Here is a 16,706-nt window from a genome sequence, read left to right on the forward strand (position 1 = left end):
TGCTAGCTTTATTTGTCGTAATAAAAATTTTAACAGCTGATCCCAGCCACGCCCATGCCGATTATGTGCACTTTTGACCATTGCGTGCCATTTGGTCATTATTAGTGGACTCGGCTTGCTTTCCTTTGGCCAGACATTGTTTGGACAGCAGACCAAGTTTAATATTAATTCGTGACCGAACGCCCCCGAAAATGCCCGCCCACCGGAAGGCCAGCAATCAATGAAGACTGGCCTTCCATTTTTCGGACTGGCTAACTAAGCGAATGAATAAATGAGCGAGCGGGAGTGGAAATGAAAATGGCTTTTCCTTTGATGACTTCGTTTTCGGAGGGCAGCTCGTCATCTGTTTGGATGGAGCCCATTTCCTCGGCCCGCGGTCGGCATTCAATTGCGGCGCTTTTGGCCTTTTTATTACCGACTCGTAGTGTAAAAGTACTCATCATCATCATTCATATCATCATTTTCGTCATCTCCGACATGCCAGCCATCAATCATGCCACGCCAAATTGTTTAGAATAAATGTTGTTCTAACTTATTATTATTATTTTGTTGCTGTTTGCGTGTCGGCGCTGTCTGGAATCATTGTGGCTTGTTATTTTAATTAAGCGTTTCATTATGTCGCTAATTTGTTGAAATTAAACCTAGAGGAGGATAGAAAAAATACAAAAACAACTAAACCGAGAACACATGACAAGCTTCGAAACGTGTGACACAAATTTTGTTATTTTCACAATTATTCGATGGCGATGCCATCTTCAACGGCGTTCAAACAAACGGATTGTTGACAACCTTTGTTTATTTGCAGGCTACACAGAAAGAAACGGCACTCAAATTTATCGACACCTATAAAAACTCTTATAGGAGTGTCTAAAAGTAGGCAACAATATATTTGCAATCGCTTAGTTTCTTTATTATTGCATACTTTAAAGCACTTTCATGATTTTTTTAAAAACCTTGCGATTTTGGTGCTTCTCCCCCACAAACATTTATATTTTCATAGCGTTGAAATTTGGTTCAACATTTTTTTCAGTGGACATTGCCTATATCAATCTTCCATTTAAAGTGCTGCCACTTTTTGCTCGCTCCGCCAACAAATGATAATTGTTTATTTGTGTTCTCACTTTTCCGCTCAAACATTCATCACTACCGGCGTATCTGTATCTGTTTCTGTATCTCGGCTATAACTCATCCGCTTTGCCAGTTGGTGAGTCCCCCCTCTCACTTTTGCTCCATCTTTTTTTGCGGTGGCTTTTGTACCTTTTGTTGGCTTTATTGCTCGGCGCTTAGATAAACACACGGACTGAGAGATACGCGGATGGAGACACTGCGGATACAGATACATTTACAGGGCAGCAGGACGTTGAGGACTTTCTGGCCTCTGTTGGCTGAGGACACACAAAAAGTGTGATATATAATAGCCAGCTGTCTCCCCTAACCCATGCGGCATTTTTTCATTCCTTTGACAGTTGTCAAACACTTGAGTTGCCGCTGAAGCCCTTCGTCCTGCAAAAAACATAAAATCCTTGGCTTGTCACAGAAGGATAAATCAATATTGTCCGAGCACCAAGATTTGGCCTTTGATTCGCTGTTGATTCGGCTGCTCGTAAATCGTGGATTATCCAAACAATTCGCCTCCCCCACGAAGCTTTCCGATCGATTTGCGTCAGCTCTAATAATCTTATCTGGGACCCCCATCCGCAATTAGCTTCTGGTCAACTTATGGCCCATTTATAAAGTACTTACCAACCCATTAATGGGGGTTCGCTGTGCACTGCGGAAAAGCCTGTACCGAAAGGGTTCCATTTGTCAACTGATTTTAGAGTGACATTTAAGATATTATTAATATGTAAGGTTTATAGGAAACTTTCTTTAAGTCACAACACAATAAAACCAACCAGTTCTTTCACTTTCCTAAGCATTTAACACCTATCCAAACACCTGTTTGCCAAACATTTTCAAATGAAATCCGGCTGATTGATCGTCAAATCATCATCAAATGAAGCGAAGCCCCAAAAACAGTAGCTGCTTAGGTAGGTAGCAAGGGAAAGGGCGGTTATAGGAAGAGAACCCCCGAATTATCTGAAGAACTTCCCTCTTTTACCCTTGCTCAGAACTTTTTGTGAATGCCTCGTCATTGCCCATTGTTTTTGTTTCGCTTTCTGGGCCTTACTTGCACACGAAACTCGATTTGATTTTCGGTTTGGTTTCTTGCTTTTCTCGGCATCACTCCCTCCGTACGTGTCTGCCTTATCATCTGTTCCCCGTCTTCCCTGTGCATTGCCAAATCTTTTCGCCGACTTTTGTTCGTTTTCTTTGCTTTTTGCAAAGTGCCTGGAGAGACGCCCGCCGAAGAAACCAGTTCCACCAGATGCCGGCCGGCACAGAAATGGAGAAGCGGAGATACACAGGCGGCGGCACACATTCGAATTTTGGTGCCAGGCGGCACTGCTCACTTTTTGCACATTTTCGAGTATTATAGAAGTCCCCTGTAGACCCGAGCACCCGGCAAAACACACCACCCGAACCCAGCTCTCGATCAATGGAACCACTTCTCTTCAACTCGGTCTCTCCGCTTTCAGTTTTGAGTTGTGGCTTTTGAGTGATCCATTCGAGCAGTTCATGCCGCCCGGCCTGGCACGTATGCCAGATTTTAAAACCCATAACCAGACTGGCCCCAGACCAAGACCCACAATCTGCGGGGGTATTTCGGCGGAATTCCAACGCCGTTTGGACCTGCTGCCCCATGAGTCTATGAACAGATACGGTAGAAAAAATAGGTCGACGTGTGGGAAGTTTTTCTTCCGAGTTTTAAAATAATATCCATACCCCTTTAAAGTATGTGTCTCCAAACGTTTTCCAAATTAAAACAGAATATTTCAGTATTGTGAGTCAAATATGTTGATCAATTTTTGTTATGGGGTTATTATAAGAACAAATCCGTATCTAATGCAGAAAAACCCAGTTTGTTTTCAAGCTGTTGAAAGCGCAGCCCTATGTCATCAAATGTTGATTCACGATTTGGTTACTAAGAAAAGAAAGTGATTATTTATAACTTTTGAAGAATAACATTCAGCTTTTAAATATTTGGGGTCCTTTTATATAAATTGTTGTAATTAATATTTGGGGGAATAGGTTCAGAAAAAATTCCTTAAGCCTACGCTACTATTTTCACCTCGTCTGTATTGTATCTATGTATCTGCAAATCCAGTAGACGGCGACGTGAGTGAAACGGCGTCGCCCCTTTCGATTTCACGAGTTCGCCGCCCATTGAGCATGTTTCGCAAACTGTTGCCAGAATTACGTGGCAGCAGCAGCAAAAATTTAAAAAAATAGCAACAATGCGCTGTAACTGCCGGCGGAACTTATGAAATAATTCTCCAGATGCCATGATAGAGCTATGAATTAGGCGGACTCGGGGGCTGCGGCAGGGAGATATGCATCTGACCGATTTGCAACTGCGCAAATGATTTACTCACCCATGTCTAGACCCAGTGCTCCCGATATGGACATGGTTTTGGATGTGGATCTAGTCGTAATGCATGTGGGCAGATGCGAGGTCTATAATAGGTATCTGCGCCCCTAAGTCAATTTGTTTTGAATGCATTTGGGGGAGGTGTTTCGTAAAGGATGTATATAAAGATCTTTTGTCGGCCTTTGATAAGTTTTTAAAACGTTTTTTAACTAATTTTAATGACTTGCAGTATGACTTTAAAGAAATCGTATTTACAAGGCCGTTTAAAGTAATTTAATTTTTCTGTTTCAACAGATTTGTGTATAAAGCGATTTCCTGATACCAAGCTTCGATTTCAACAGCTTTGAATCGAACTGGCTTTTTATTTAGGTACGTAAAGGCTTCCCCTGTTCTTCTGTATAAATTCGCACATACAGTGCCACCAGAGTGCTGAAGTGCCTTACTTTGCGGTCGAATTCCACGAAAGATAAGGCTTTCCCCCTCTCGCCGAATGTCGTCCCAAGCCCTGTGTCATGGTCTTGAGTCATCATGGGACTGTTATTATGCTTACGAGTAACTTCTAGCCGGGTCGACTTTTGGGGGCTTGTCATTCCGTGGGGCGGCGACGGAGCATGATGCAGCACTTTGCGATCTGACAGTCGGATTGCATTTTGTGTACGAGTATATTCTCAAGTATATAATGCATAGACCGGTTTATCCGGACGACGCCTGATTTATTTGGGTCATATATTCCGGAGTTCCTGGGTGATGCATGCTTTCGGTGTGATTGAAGTCCGACAGTTGATTCGTATTGTGGCCAAGTGAATTGCAGAATGCTTCAGCTGTCTGCGGTGGCATCCAGTTCCATTTCCTCGTTTTCTCGGTCCCAAAATCCCCTAGATGCCAATGCAGCCTCCGAAAATAAACTCGAAAGGGGTGAAAATTCCTTTCCAGCTAGCAAAAGATGTCTTTCTTGTCCGGTTTTATATATTTTTTTGCCCTCCTCTTGGTTTATTTTGTTTGCTTTTGGCACACTTTGAGTTTATTTTTAAAACAATTTCCACTACTGTTTGCATGGGGTTCGCGTTTATGGCTCGCGAAATATTCCCATAAAAGATGCGGAAAATGTCGGCACTGACAAGGTGATAACTGCTCGATCTTGTCCAGTCAACAAGATTAATAATAATCGATTCATTAAAGAGTCGCTAATGGATTGAATGGGCATGGGAATTCCAGCTGACTCCAGAAAGATTAATGTCTTGAGTGACGGGACGAGATTGTTTTGTTACATTTCAAACTTATGTTGTTTTTTACCATTTAAATATGTCTTTAAGTTATAGGAACTAAATGAATATATAATAAACAACCTAAATTTGACCCATTATTCCGAGGCATGGTCACACTGTAAATATGTGTTTGCATTCCTGCATTCCCTACTGGAAAAATCTTCAGAGTTTATATTGAACATCTTGTGATATTTGCAATGTGCAATAATTTGTTGCTTTATGTATCTTTGTCTGACTTTTCTTGTGCCTCCAATTATTTATTGTACGCCTCGGTGTGGAAAATGTTTGGCCCGAATTTAATTTGAATTTATTTCTGTCCTCCGCAGCAACAAAAACTGCATAAACATTTGGAATTTATTTGCCTTCGTTCCGACTTTAATATGGTGTTTGCCATGTTCTCTGCTCCTCTCTGTCGGATTTGTTTGCTCTGGTTTGAGGGAACACATTTCTGGGGATATTCTGACATTTTTGAGGGCCGGTGGGCGGGTGGAATCACCGTTCAACCGCCCACCCTCTTTCACCTTTCCCTTTCCATCCACACCTCCCATTTAAGTGAGCTTTTAACGAAGAGGCTCACGAGATTTCATCAGCGAGTTGTGTAAATTTGATGCACTCGAGAAGCGAGAAGACAAATACCACTAACGAGGATATGCCCACTCACACAGGCTCACACCGAGCTACGCACACTTACGCACTCACCTACACACTTAAACGCTTTATTTCGTTTTCAAGGCGAATCGTAAAATTTCTGCAAATACTTTGCCCGCCTCTCGTCTCTTTCACTCTCTTTCGAGCCCTCTCTCTTTCGCTTTTGTGTCCTGGCAGGCCTATTATTTATCCTTCCCCCCCTGACAGTATGCGTGTGTTGGTTCGTGTGTCCTTTTTTATGCCCATCACGCAATGGCTTTAGTTTTATGGCGAAATTAGCGAATGTCGACTCGGGCAATGCCAACTCATATTTGTGAAATATAGGATTATGCCTATGATATACAGAGAAAAATAAGAACTTTTTGCTAAGGAATGGCTAAATTTAACAGAAATTTTAGCAGCATGGTCACACTGTAAATTTATTTCCTAATCTACTAGTGAAAAAGTAAGTAAATCGATTCTTTATCAAGTGCTGACTGCCCATTTGCGTAAAGTAGCAATTCAAAGAAGTATTGCTCATCCGCCATGTTGGTTATAATCATTTTTTCATTTTCGTTACTTAGTTTAACTGCAATTTTAGCTGTATGGTCACACTGTAAATTTATTTTTATGGTTCCTAATAATTGGCGATACTTGGTAGAGAGTAAACAACTACTGAATGCTTTGAAAATGCGTAAAATAACAATTTTAGGAAACATTGCTCATCCGCCCTGTTGGTTATATGTATCTTTCCTTTTTGGTGTGTGAATGGTCAAACCCTTTTCGGGAAATTGAAAAGCAGTAAGTTCTTCTTTCTAGCTGATAAACATGAATATTTTTGGCTCTTTTTTACGACTGTTTTTCCCCGTGGAGTGGGAGGGTGCTTCCTTTTGCCCATGCATCGATTTCCGCTTTGCCCATTTACGACTTGTTTTTTGTCCTTTTCATTATTTCTGTCATACTTTTGGGCGCCTGCGAGGCATAAATAAGTACAGAAGTATTACCTGGACATTGGTAATACGAAGTCGATTTGGCCCTATCATCGCTATCAGCTGATTCGTGTTTTCGGGTTCAACGTTTAGCGCTAAGTTTCGGTAGACAGAAGAAAGATTAGGCATGACGGAAGGAATATGGTATTCCCGAAATTGACTCTTTGATTCTGGGCAGCCAGCGGAGGGGGGATTTTGAGTGGGAGCGTGGGCTTCGTATTTTTGCAGCGCTCAGCTGATTTGTTTTGGCATAAAAACAATAATAAATCGCTGGTGAATATGAGAGGAGTATACGTATTACCATTTGCACTCAAAGGCAGGCCGCAGAACGAGTCTTTTGAGTGGAAAGTGCTGAGAGCTCAGTGCGCCGGCGTTGCTCTGCTCTCTGCCGAGTGGGAGTGCTCGGCTCTCCGGGAGCAGGGCGCTCTCTATTTTTGGCGTCGCTTCGCTGCCGCTTTGAAAAAGCCTTCGCTTTCGAATTTCCACTCATTCGTCTCTCAAATTTCGCAGCGCTCGCTTCACTTTTTCCGTGCACTGCTCCCCGAAAATACAAAAAATATAAAAAATTACAACTTGAACCGAAAAAACAGAGAGGCGCACTAACTATAAAAAACAGAAAAAAAACTATTAACTAACTCTGCCGCCGCCGCCGTTGCTATCTCGCTCGCACCTCTCCGATCGCCGCGCCGTGCTTAAAAACAATCGCCGATTGACGTTTTGTTTTACTTCGCCAGCTGCCGTCGAGTCGAGTCGAAGTGCAAAAATAAATAGAGTTGAGTAGAGCGCCAAACACCAGGCAATGTACTAACCAAACAAGCCCCGCGGAACTGTAAATACTAAAATAATACTACTCCAAAAACAAACCGAGCAAACCGAACAACCGAAGTTCGAAAGGTAAAGGATCAGGCAAAGTAAATAAATTACATAAAAAGCCCCAAGTTTTTTTATGCCCACCTAGTGAAGCTCGTGAAAAAATTAAAAAAAAACCAGCAAAAATATAAAACAAAAATACAAAAAATTGACAAAAATAAACTTAATCACTCACACAAGCGGGCGACGTATACGTATTTTAAAAACACATAATTGCTATTTTAATCGGCCGCTTCTCGTGTGTGTGAGCGATTATCACAATCAGAAACGGTCCAGAGTAAATCTAAAAAATCGGAAAAGTCAGAAACTCACTAGAAAAGTGTGCAAAAGTCTGTTACACGCGCGCAAGAGAAAAGCCATCCGGAAATTAATAAACGATCGAATGGATCGAAGTAAAACCAGAAGTGAATTCAACCAAGAGAGACCAAGTTTTACACAACACTCGTTCCTAACCTGTAAATGCTCTGCTGCAGCGCTGCAGCTGCGACGCCGACTGCGGCAAATTGCATTCTGCGTGCATTGTCCAAAAAAAGAAGGAAAAGAAAACAGAACGGAAAGAATTGCTCTTTCCCCATCTCTCCCGCTCTCCTTCTGCGCCTCGCCTCTCGCCACATTGCACTTGCAAATTTGCATTACATAAATTTGCCGAGCACTTGCATTTGTTTATTAATCTTCAATAGGCTGTTCTGCGGCCCAGAGTGCGTGTAATTAGGCACATTTTAGCTGCAACCGATTACACAACTCTCAGCAAACATAATTCCCAAACACAATTCTCGATTCTCCACTCTTTCGATCTGCTCCCCTTACTGTCTTTTTCGTTCATTCAATTTACTGCACACACACACCAGCGAACGCAGACAATTACTGCTGTTTTGGGGGGGCTGTGCGGGGGCGGGGGCGGGGCAGGGGCCACCCGTTATTGCCCTGCAATTGAAGAGGGGCAAGTAAAAGAGGAGCAAAATACAGAGCAGGGAAGAAAGAAGAGCGAATTTACAGCCTCTCGCTTTCGAGACGATGACAATTTGTGTTTGTTGTCGTCCGCTGTTTTGCTCCTCTCTTTTACGGTCGCCGATTCTCGTGTCTCTTCCCCTGCCTTCCGTTCTTCGACGCAATTTGTTACACAATAAGAAAATGTGTTCGATTGCAGCGCGGAACTCGAAAAAAGGATTTTCCAAAGGGGAGCTTTTTCGTATGATCTCAAACACATGGCCTTCCTCAAAATATTCTACAATTTAAAGGCAACCTTGATATCCTGAAACTGAAATTCATCCATTTCCGAAATCCCCCAAAAAATCGGAGATTTCCAAACTGGGAACCAGTCAAGTAGTTCTCTTCGCCATGGTTGCGCCTTATTTGTTTTATTTGTTACTCAAGCGCAGCTTGTTTAGTTGCGCTGGGTAATTAATTTGTGCATTTGCGAAAATCGCGGGGAAAAGGGGCGCGGCAGAAACATCAGGCGATCGAGCGGCGGGGCAGCGGAGCAGCGCTGCTGACTTCGCACTTGAAAACCCATCAGAACTCTTGGAGATTCCACGATCCACGATCCACGATCCACGTTCCACGATCCACGTTCCACATTACCCACCACACATTCGAGACCCCACTCCAGAATCGAGCTGCACAGTTCAAGAGTTGGGAGGAAAGATCGCGGGTGCAGCTTCTATCTGGGTTCCTTATCAGTAGTTGCAGTCGTTCTCGAACATTTCAGCCAATCACCAGCACTTCAAGCAGCCTGGAGTGTTTGTCGCCGCTGCCTGTTACACACAGCAGCGGTCGCAGCAATAGCACACCATCCCAAGTTCAAGTATCCTAGAGTTTCCCCTGCAACAATCTTAAAATCGGTTACTTAAGGGGGGTTCTTGTGTAATAACTTAGTTTTGATTATGGGGGAACAGAACCAAAACCTTTGGTTTGTTGCTACAGGTTTCATTAACTGAATTTCGATTTGTTCTGATTCGATTTCCTCCAATCTGACATAACAGACTGTAAAAATAACAGCCGAGATAATCACGATCTAATGAGTAATAAATCAAGGCTGTGTAACAATGACTTTTAGAGTACTCGTTACACCTTGACTTTAATTAGTACAAAGGGCCCATTAAGTATTAAATTTTAAAGTTTTCTTTCAAGTACATTGCTCCCCCATTACTTAAAACGTTCTACAAGATATCATTGATTGCCTCTAGTCGCCAGTCGCTAGGTTCCTTCTTCGCAGCACTCCAGATTAACTGATATACTGGTCTGATCTAATAAACTGGAAGCCCCGCTTCAACTGCTTTCATTTCGAAATGACCTTTCTGCCAACTCCTACCATTTCAACCGCAGCTGTGCGTACTTTCGGGGGCCTTTAATTAATAACGTGATGAAAGCCCCTCTGGAACAGGGGGGCCGATCCGCCGACCCACCGGTAGAGATCGTCGGTTCTAACTGGTTGCCACTGGCCCCCACAATTGCCGAGCCCCACAATGGAGATGAAGCAATTATTCGAGTGTAGCGGCGACCAGTTGTATCCGTATCGCTTGGGAGGCTTGTATCTTTGTTGTCCACGCGGGGCCTTCCGGCTTTGCGCCAGGTGGGTGTGTTCTCCTCCGGGGGCGTACAAGTTGGTCCTAATCAATCGATTTGCCCCGAAGCGAATTGCGCAACGCCCAAGAGTCGTGTGACATTGGGCCCCCTTTCGGCCCCCCAAAGTGGGCTGGTCGCCTCCGAAGCGGGCGTAGATCTGCGATTGTCCAGGGGACGGAGGAGCGAAGGCGGAAGACCGAAGACCGAAGACCGCAGACCCTTCACTTCAATGTCGAGAGCGTCGGCTGCCCCTCTGCGTTGACCGCTTCTCGAACGACGTTTCTGCGACTTGTACTATTTCACCAGAGGGACGAGCCCCCAAAAAGAGTCGTTGCTGCTTCTTCTGCCAACTGGAAATTATAAATACTGCTCGGCTGTTTGTTTTGGCGCTGGCGTCGGTGATATTCCGCCCCATCATGTCCAGCACTCGAGGCCGGGCACAAATATAGCGCGGCTATCGTGCGATGGCGTCCCTATCGCCCCTATCGCCCGTATCGCCAGATCACTCGTAGCACGCATTCCACGGGGGTTTCACGGGGGCCCCACGGGGGCTTCACGCGGCCACCGCTTGACTCTCAGCCACTCCGTGCATGCACAGAGCTTGTTTTCCGCTTTTTATGGGGCTGTGCCGGCCCGGCTATACGTCCGTGGAGAAACGCGGGCCCGAGACGTTGCGCCGTGCTGAGGATCAGGCTGAGTCGGCCGATCGCGCGAACGCCCGTATCTTATCGAAAACGAAAACGAAGAAAAGAAGAAAAAACCTGGAAACAAAAGTTCCTGAGACATCACACCGCAGCAGTCATGTTGCCGGGTTCTCCACGGATTTTGCGGTCTGGGTTCCAGCTCCGTCGGATTACTGATTACACCCTGTGGGGCTTATCAATCTGGGTCTGCTCCCGCTGTTGTTCTTGTCGTTGCTCGCGCTGTTGTTGTTGTGACACACCCACCTAGTTCCATTAGCTATCTACCAGGAGTGAAAAGCACTTTGCACGATGCCCGGCCGTCGTCGCTTTTTGATTTCGCCCGGATAATTGATAAGCCAAGGTGGTGAGTCTCGAAAGCGGTCTGGCATTGGGGAAACGTGACTTATCGGCGGGCGAAAATTTTCCAATGGCACTGGTGGAACCTAGGAAACCGCCCAGAAGTCGCTGCTTCGGCGTAGGAATGATCGGCGATCACGTTTGAGCCAACCAAGTGGGGACTTGTAGGTGCTGTAGGGGTGCACAGAAAGCAGTTTTTGGATTTTACCGATGATTAGTAGGCCAGGAATCTTCCATGACCCTAAGAGAAGGCATGTTCCAAGACTGGTAAATAAAAATATATAATCTAAAATTAAAGATAGCCCGCCCTTGTCTTGCCAAGTCTCAGTAAAATCAGAATGCAGGCAATTGCTGAACCCTCTTATCAAAAACAGAGCCTGATAAGTGGCATTACGCTGGTAGAAAACGATATGGATTTCTTTTCGGTGTACTGGGAGGGAAACTGCGGCTCAATTCGGCTCATTAGGGGACCCGCAGAGTGAATTAAGCCCGGTTAATTGGTGTTTACTAACCCAGAACAAGTGCCGAGCACTGGACTCTCGCCTTTGAGATACAGTGTGTGCGGATGTTTTATTGTTCGACCGAATGCCGCGAACCGCTCTTTTCTCTCGCCGTGGTGTAACAAACGAGTGCAACGCGAATAAGTTACCGAAAACAAGCATTTCACTTAAACCCAATCGACACGCGCCTTGTGCCTCTCCATCTTGCAGTAATCTTGAGAATAAACATGAGATATACTCACTCGCTCAACAAACGGCGGCAAGTGAGCAAAGGGAACAACACCGAGCAGCTGACACCGAGCAGGAGCCAGAGAAATCAGCCGCCGAGCCCGAAATAATCCCCCGACAGACCAAGGAAGCAGAAAGCAAGCCCGCACCCATTGAGGTCGAGGACAAACCCCCGGAGATTCCCAGCCAGGAAGCGGAGAAGATAGCTTCACCGGAAACCAGAAGAGGGGCTGCCAATACCAACAGCCCACCAGCAACCGACCAGATCAAGCCACTGGGCAGCGAGAGCGTTCCCCTGAAGCAGATCCTCCAGGCGGAGCTGCTGATCAAGCGGGAGAATCACTCGCCAGGACCGCGAACCATCACCGCCCAGCTGCTCAGCGGGGCAAACAGCGGCGGACTGCGCCACGAGGAGAAGCGTCCCAAGTCTGTGACCGCTTCGGTCTTCCGTCCGAGCTCCGCTCCACCTCTGACCCCAGCCCCAATATCAACCCCACCGCCACCGCCCGCAGTAGCGGCGGTCCTCTGCAAGAAGAATCCACTCCACTCCGTGGAGCCCACTCTGCCGCCCACAACCACCGCCACGGCAGCCATCATCTCCTCCAGCAATCAGCAGTTGCAGATCCCACAGACAGCTCAAGATATGAATAAGGGATTCTGCTCGCTCTTCGCCGACGATGGACGAGGTCTGACAAGTAAGTAGTCGCATTTTGTTTTGTATAAGTAGGGTGTGACCCAGAAATCTCTATCTATTTGCATCCAGGGTTTGAAATGAACCAAGTTACTGCTGTTTCTCAAGAATTCGCGTGGTAGCTATTTAAAAACTCGTATTTAGGGTCGTTTTACTTAAAAGAATAACCACTTTTTTTAGCATGTAAAGCTTCAAAATAACCGATTTACTCTTGTGTCTCAAGAATTCGCGCTGTAGCCATTTCCTTTTACGATTATTTTTAACCGAACAATTGTAATTTCTCAAGAATTCGCGTAGGAGGCCTTTCCTTATTCGATTGAGGCCAATTAACAACTTATTTCTCAAGAATTCGCGTACTATACATTTTCTTATTCAACGCAGTTTTATTTATGATTTTTGCTTCCATAAGTTTATATTTATAGTAAAGTAAATCTTGAATTAACCGATCAAATGTCTGTTCTCAAGAATTCGCGTATTCTTTTTATAGAGACCAGTTAACTACTTTTTTCCTCAAGAATTCGCGTTGTAGGCACGAACTTTTAATACAATTCTAATGTTTTATCTTATACCAAATCAAGACAATGCATTACAATCCAGAGCCCTTGTTGCTTTTGGCTTTTAAAAGTGTATTTGCCGCGATAGCAGGTTGATAGAGATTTCTGTTACACCCCCTTTCAGCGAGGCGCACAACTCGATTCGGTTGTTAGGGAAGGTGCGGCTCAGTCAGCTGATAGCTGAGGCAGCCTAAGTAATAGAAAAACAGGAAAGATTCGCAGGCCACTTGGGAGCGCTTTTCGCGTGAAGTGCATCAGGTGCAGTGCTCTGCGTTCAAGGCTGAAGCGCGAGTTTATACATATGCATTCCGGAGGGCTGGTGTGTAAATTCTATGCAAAAACGGGCGAGAACAGACCGAAGGCAGGGGAGCCTGGTGACGCGCGCCTTTGATGTGATTTGACGCATTGTGCGATTTGATTGGTCATTCTGGCAATCTGACAACCTGACAACCTGACAACCTGACAACCTGGCACTCGTTCAGTCGGCCAGTTGGTCAGTCACTCTGACGATCGCCTTGCCTCGCTTATCTGCGGCCGCAATTTGCGCAAATAAAACTATTTATTTGTAGAGGCGCAACCGCCCCGCGCCAACCCTTCGCTCGGAAAGTGCATTAGTAAACAATGTTCGGCTCGCTCGCCTGATAAGTGCACACCGCGTAGTGCCGTGCATATGGGGAGGGTTATACACACAGCTCGGCTTTATATATGGCATATGGATTCCCATCCGTACTTGGCCGCAAGCCGGTTGCCGATGCGATTGCCCGGCTCTTATGTCACAATTTGCCGGCATTACGCATACGCAGTGTTGGGCGCTCGGACCCCAGGGGATCGTAATTGAGAGATTAGAGTTTGCCGGTGTTGGGTTTGTTTTCCTCAAGAGCAGATCGCGGTTATGGAATCTGTCAATATATTTGGGGCCCGTAAAGTGGGTTACCCAAGGCGCATACGCAGTGTGTTACAGGGAAAGCCATAACTTTACTCGCCCATTTCTACTCTAATAGGCTCCATTAAAATTCCGAACTTGCACTGAGTAACTATAGATTCTCAATGATTTTCATTTGGGGACACTAGACTTCTTTTCCTAGAATCCATAAAAACAGTAGTCGTAAAACTGTTCTTTATGGAAAATCATCATAAACATCTTGTGTCTATATTTTCCACTAGGCATCATCTTATTAGATTATTTAGAAAATCGTCACCGTTTGTTTTGCCCGCTAGTTTTCCTTCTCTTTGGAAGTATCTGTGTGTTTCAGATGCTTTTTTCCTCTGCTGCCCGTCGAGTGAATTTTTCCGCTCTTTTTTCCTCTGCCGCCTGGTGACAAAAACAGAAATATGAATATTAACTTGAGCCAATTAATATGCTAAGCGCTGCGGCTGTCATCGGGGGGAGCGGAGGGCCCCTCTCAAAGGGAAAGAGTGTGTTTTTTGGCGCGTGTGCCAAGGTCCGTCGGTGGATCAAGCATGTGTCCCAGAGGCCCCCGTCTCCAAGACCGCACTCCCCATCGCCGAGCCCGACGAATACCCCGGTATTTTCGACACTTTTCAAGTGGACCTGCAGCCAGCCCCTAATCGCTTTCGCTTTCGCTCAGCCTCGGCCTCTGCGTGTTGACATTTTGCTGGGCCCGCGGACGCGGACACATAGAGATACTTCACTTCACCATCCTCAACTTTCTTCCCACCGCGTCGTCTATATTTATTTCCGTTGCGTCGCGGAACGTAAATAAACAGGGGAAATGCCTCGGATCGGCTTTATTTTCATCTATAATCAAACTGCCTTAAGGGATGTTTGTTTTTATGTAATTCTTGTCACCGCAGTTGTTTTGGCATTCGGAATTTTTCCAAGCACCTCAAATATTCCGCTCGCTGGCCTAATCAGCGGTTGTAACACCCGATCGCCTGTCAGATACCCGGGTTCTCAAGGCGTTACACTGCGGAATCGGAGATAACCGGGGACTGGGGGCACTTTCGGGGGCTTCTTCTCGATGGCCAAACAAAGGCAACCCGTTGACAAACAAAAACAGCGGGTCCCCGGTGTAATTATCCGCTCACAATCTAGGAAAGGCAAATATTTGTAACGATGGCACGGGGGGAACACACTCTCGGCCATAAATATCAATTTATGGGCTTCGCCTTTGGCCGGTGGCTGGGCAATTATGCTGTGGACATGGAAATGGCAATGGAACACATAGGGATCGAAGGGGAACGTGGACAACGCACTTCTATCGTGATTAGCACGCGTGATAAGCACGCCCATCACGTCCAGCGCAGCACCACTGTGGAATCGAAAATAACAGACGGACGAATGGTTGGATTGGATTCTCTGCTAATCGCCCGGGGTTCAAGTTCACAGCTGATATGGTGATGAGTTCGGCGCCGATTTGCAGTGCTCAGTCTGCTGGCTGCTGTGTAAATTGTCAATATTTTTCGGGCTCTTACATAAAGCTCTCCAGCTCATATAGACTAGTATCACGCCCTGTTCCCATTTTTCTCTGCGGGCTCTTAAGTGACCGTGTCCGTTGTTTACATCTTTCGATTCTGATTTGGAACTACGTCACGTCACGAGTCGCCATCGTCTTCAATTGCAGATGATGACATAAATTTATTTAAATTGAAGCCGTTTTGCTCTCGGCTCGAGTTTGGGTTCTTCTAGTGTTCCCCAGTCACACGCGTCTATCATGAGTTTTGGGTATGAATTCGGTGTGTGTGCTAATGTGGCAACCTGTTTCCTCGAAAACTTTCGAATATAATACCCGTACCCACGCCTCAAGTGCACCGAATGTGGCTCAAGTGCAGAGATGCCTTTCACAAGTGCCTCACGACCGACCTCTCATCGGTTGCACAGTGAAAAATATTGGGTTCTCTAGATGGTAAAATAATATGGCAACATCAAGTGCTCTGCCAGGAACCACTGGAGAATGGCCCTAGATCAGATCAGAGAGTTTCTAAACAAGTTCTACTTCCTTTAGTATCTAAAGAAGTCAAGAGTATATTTTTCCCCGTGGAACTGGGTTACTTACTGACCGGGTGACTCGATGACTGGGTGACTGGATCACTGGGTGATGGCCAAGACTCGGCTGCGGCTGCTCGGTTCTCCTTAGCCTTGCGTGTAGGCCCAGTTAGCCAGCTAGCCGCTAAATGCCATTCCCGGCCTTGCACTTTGGCGAAAAACAACACATTCGATGAGCTGTAATATATGGAATCACTTTGCAAACATCTCATAAAATGCACTCCTCGATTCCGATATAGATAGACCCCCAATGGACGTTGAATGGGGGGCTCCGTTCTGTATTATCGTGCGCCATAATTTCTGTTGTTTTTTCCGCAAAAAGCTTTGGCAACGTTGAGTAGCACTTGAGTGCCATAATTACAAGTCGCACTGCCGGGTTGGGGGCTCCATAAAGTAGTGGTGCGGTTTGCGGGGGGCTAGACCTTTGGGCGTGCATTGTTAATTAATTTGTTTGTGTCGAATGCAGCGACCGCAAGAGCAAGCAGATGCCGGGGCAGCTCCAGCTACAAGCTGTGCAAATCCCTTACACACCGCTAATCTGATCTTTATTGTCGCTCCCCTGGAAATGGCATTGGAAAATGTGATACACAGTGAAAAATAGCAATTCTTTGTACTATATCTGAAAAGAAGAATTCTAGAGTGACCCTATCCCTCTTGCATGCAACGGCAAACGCAGTGTGACCATGATGGCAAATATCATGTCTGATTTAGGTGATTTTTGTTGGGAAGATTAATTCAGTGAGACTTTATAGGTTTTTCCCCGTGTACAATGCATTAACTAGGGCTAGTGTGGGCTGCTGAAGAGCCGCAAACCCATTCCAGGCAATCTGCTTGCTATACTCTGGCTTATATGGCTGCCCGGTGGCAGTTGCCGCAGTTGGGATTTATCCGCATTATA

At 45.6% G+C, this 16,706-nt stretch overlaps 1 protein-coding gene across 2 annotated transcripts in view; it reads left to right on the forward strand.

The window, feature by feature from the left end:
- LOC108025187 (protein similar) overlaps positions 1–16,706 on the forward strand; it is a 68,536-nt gene that overhangs the window by 38,153 nt on the left and 13,677 nt on the right. For both annotated transcript variants that reach the window (XM_017095496.3, XM_017095495.3), the window contains exon 8: positions 11,539–12,251. In XM_017095496.3, the coding sequence (XP_016950985.1) occupies positions 11,539–12,251 (713 nt within the window). The remainder of the gene's footprint in view (positions 1–11,538; positions 12,252–16,706) is intronic.

The sequence above is a fragment of the Drosophila biarmipes genome, chromosome 3R (genome assembly GCF_025231255.1).
Source record: "Drosophila biarmipes strain raj3 chromosome 3R, RU_DBia_V1.1, whole genome shotgun sequence".
Lineage (NCBI taxonomy): Eukaryota > Metazoa > Arthropoda > Insecta > Diptera > Drosophilidae > Drosophila > Drosophila biarmipes.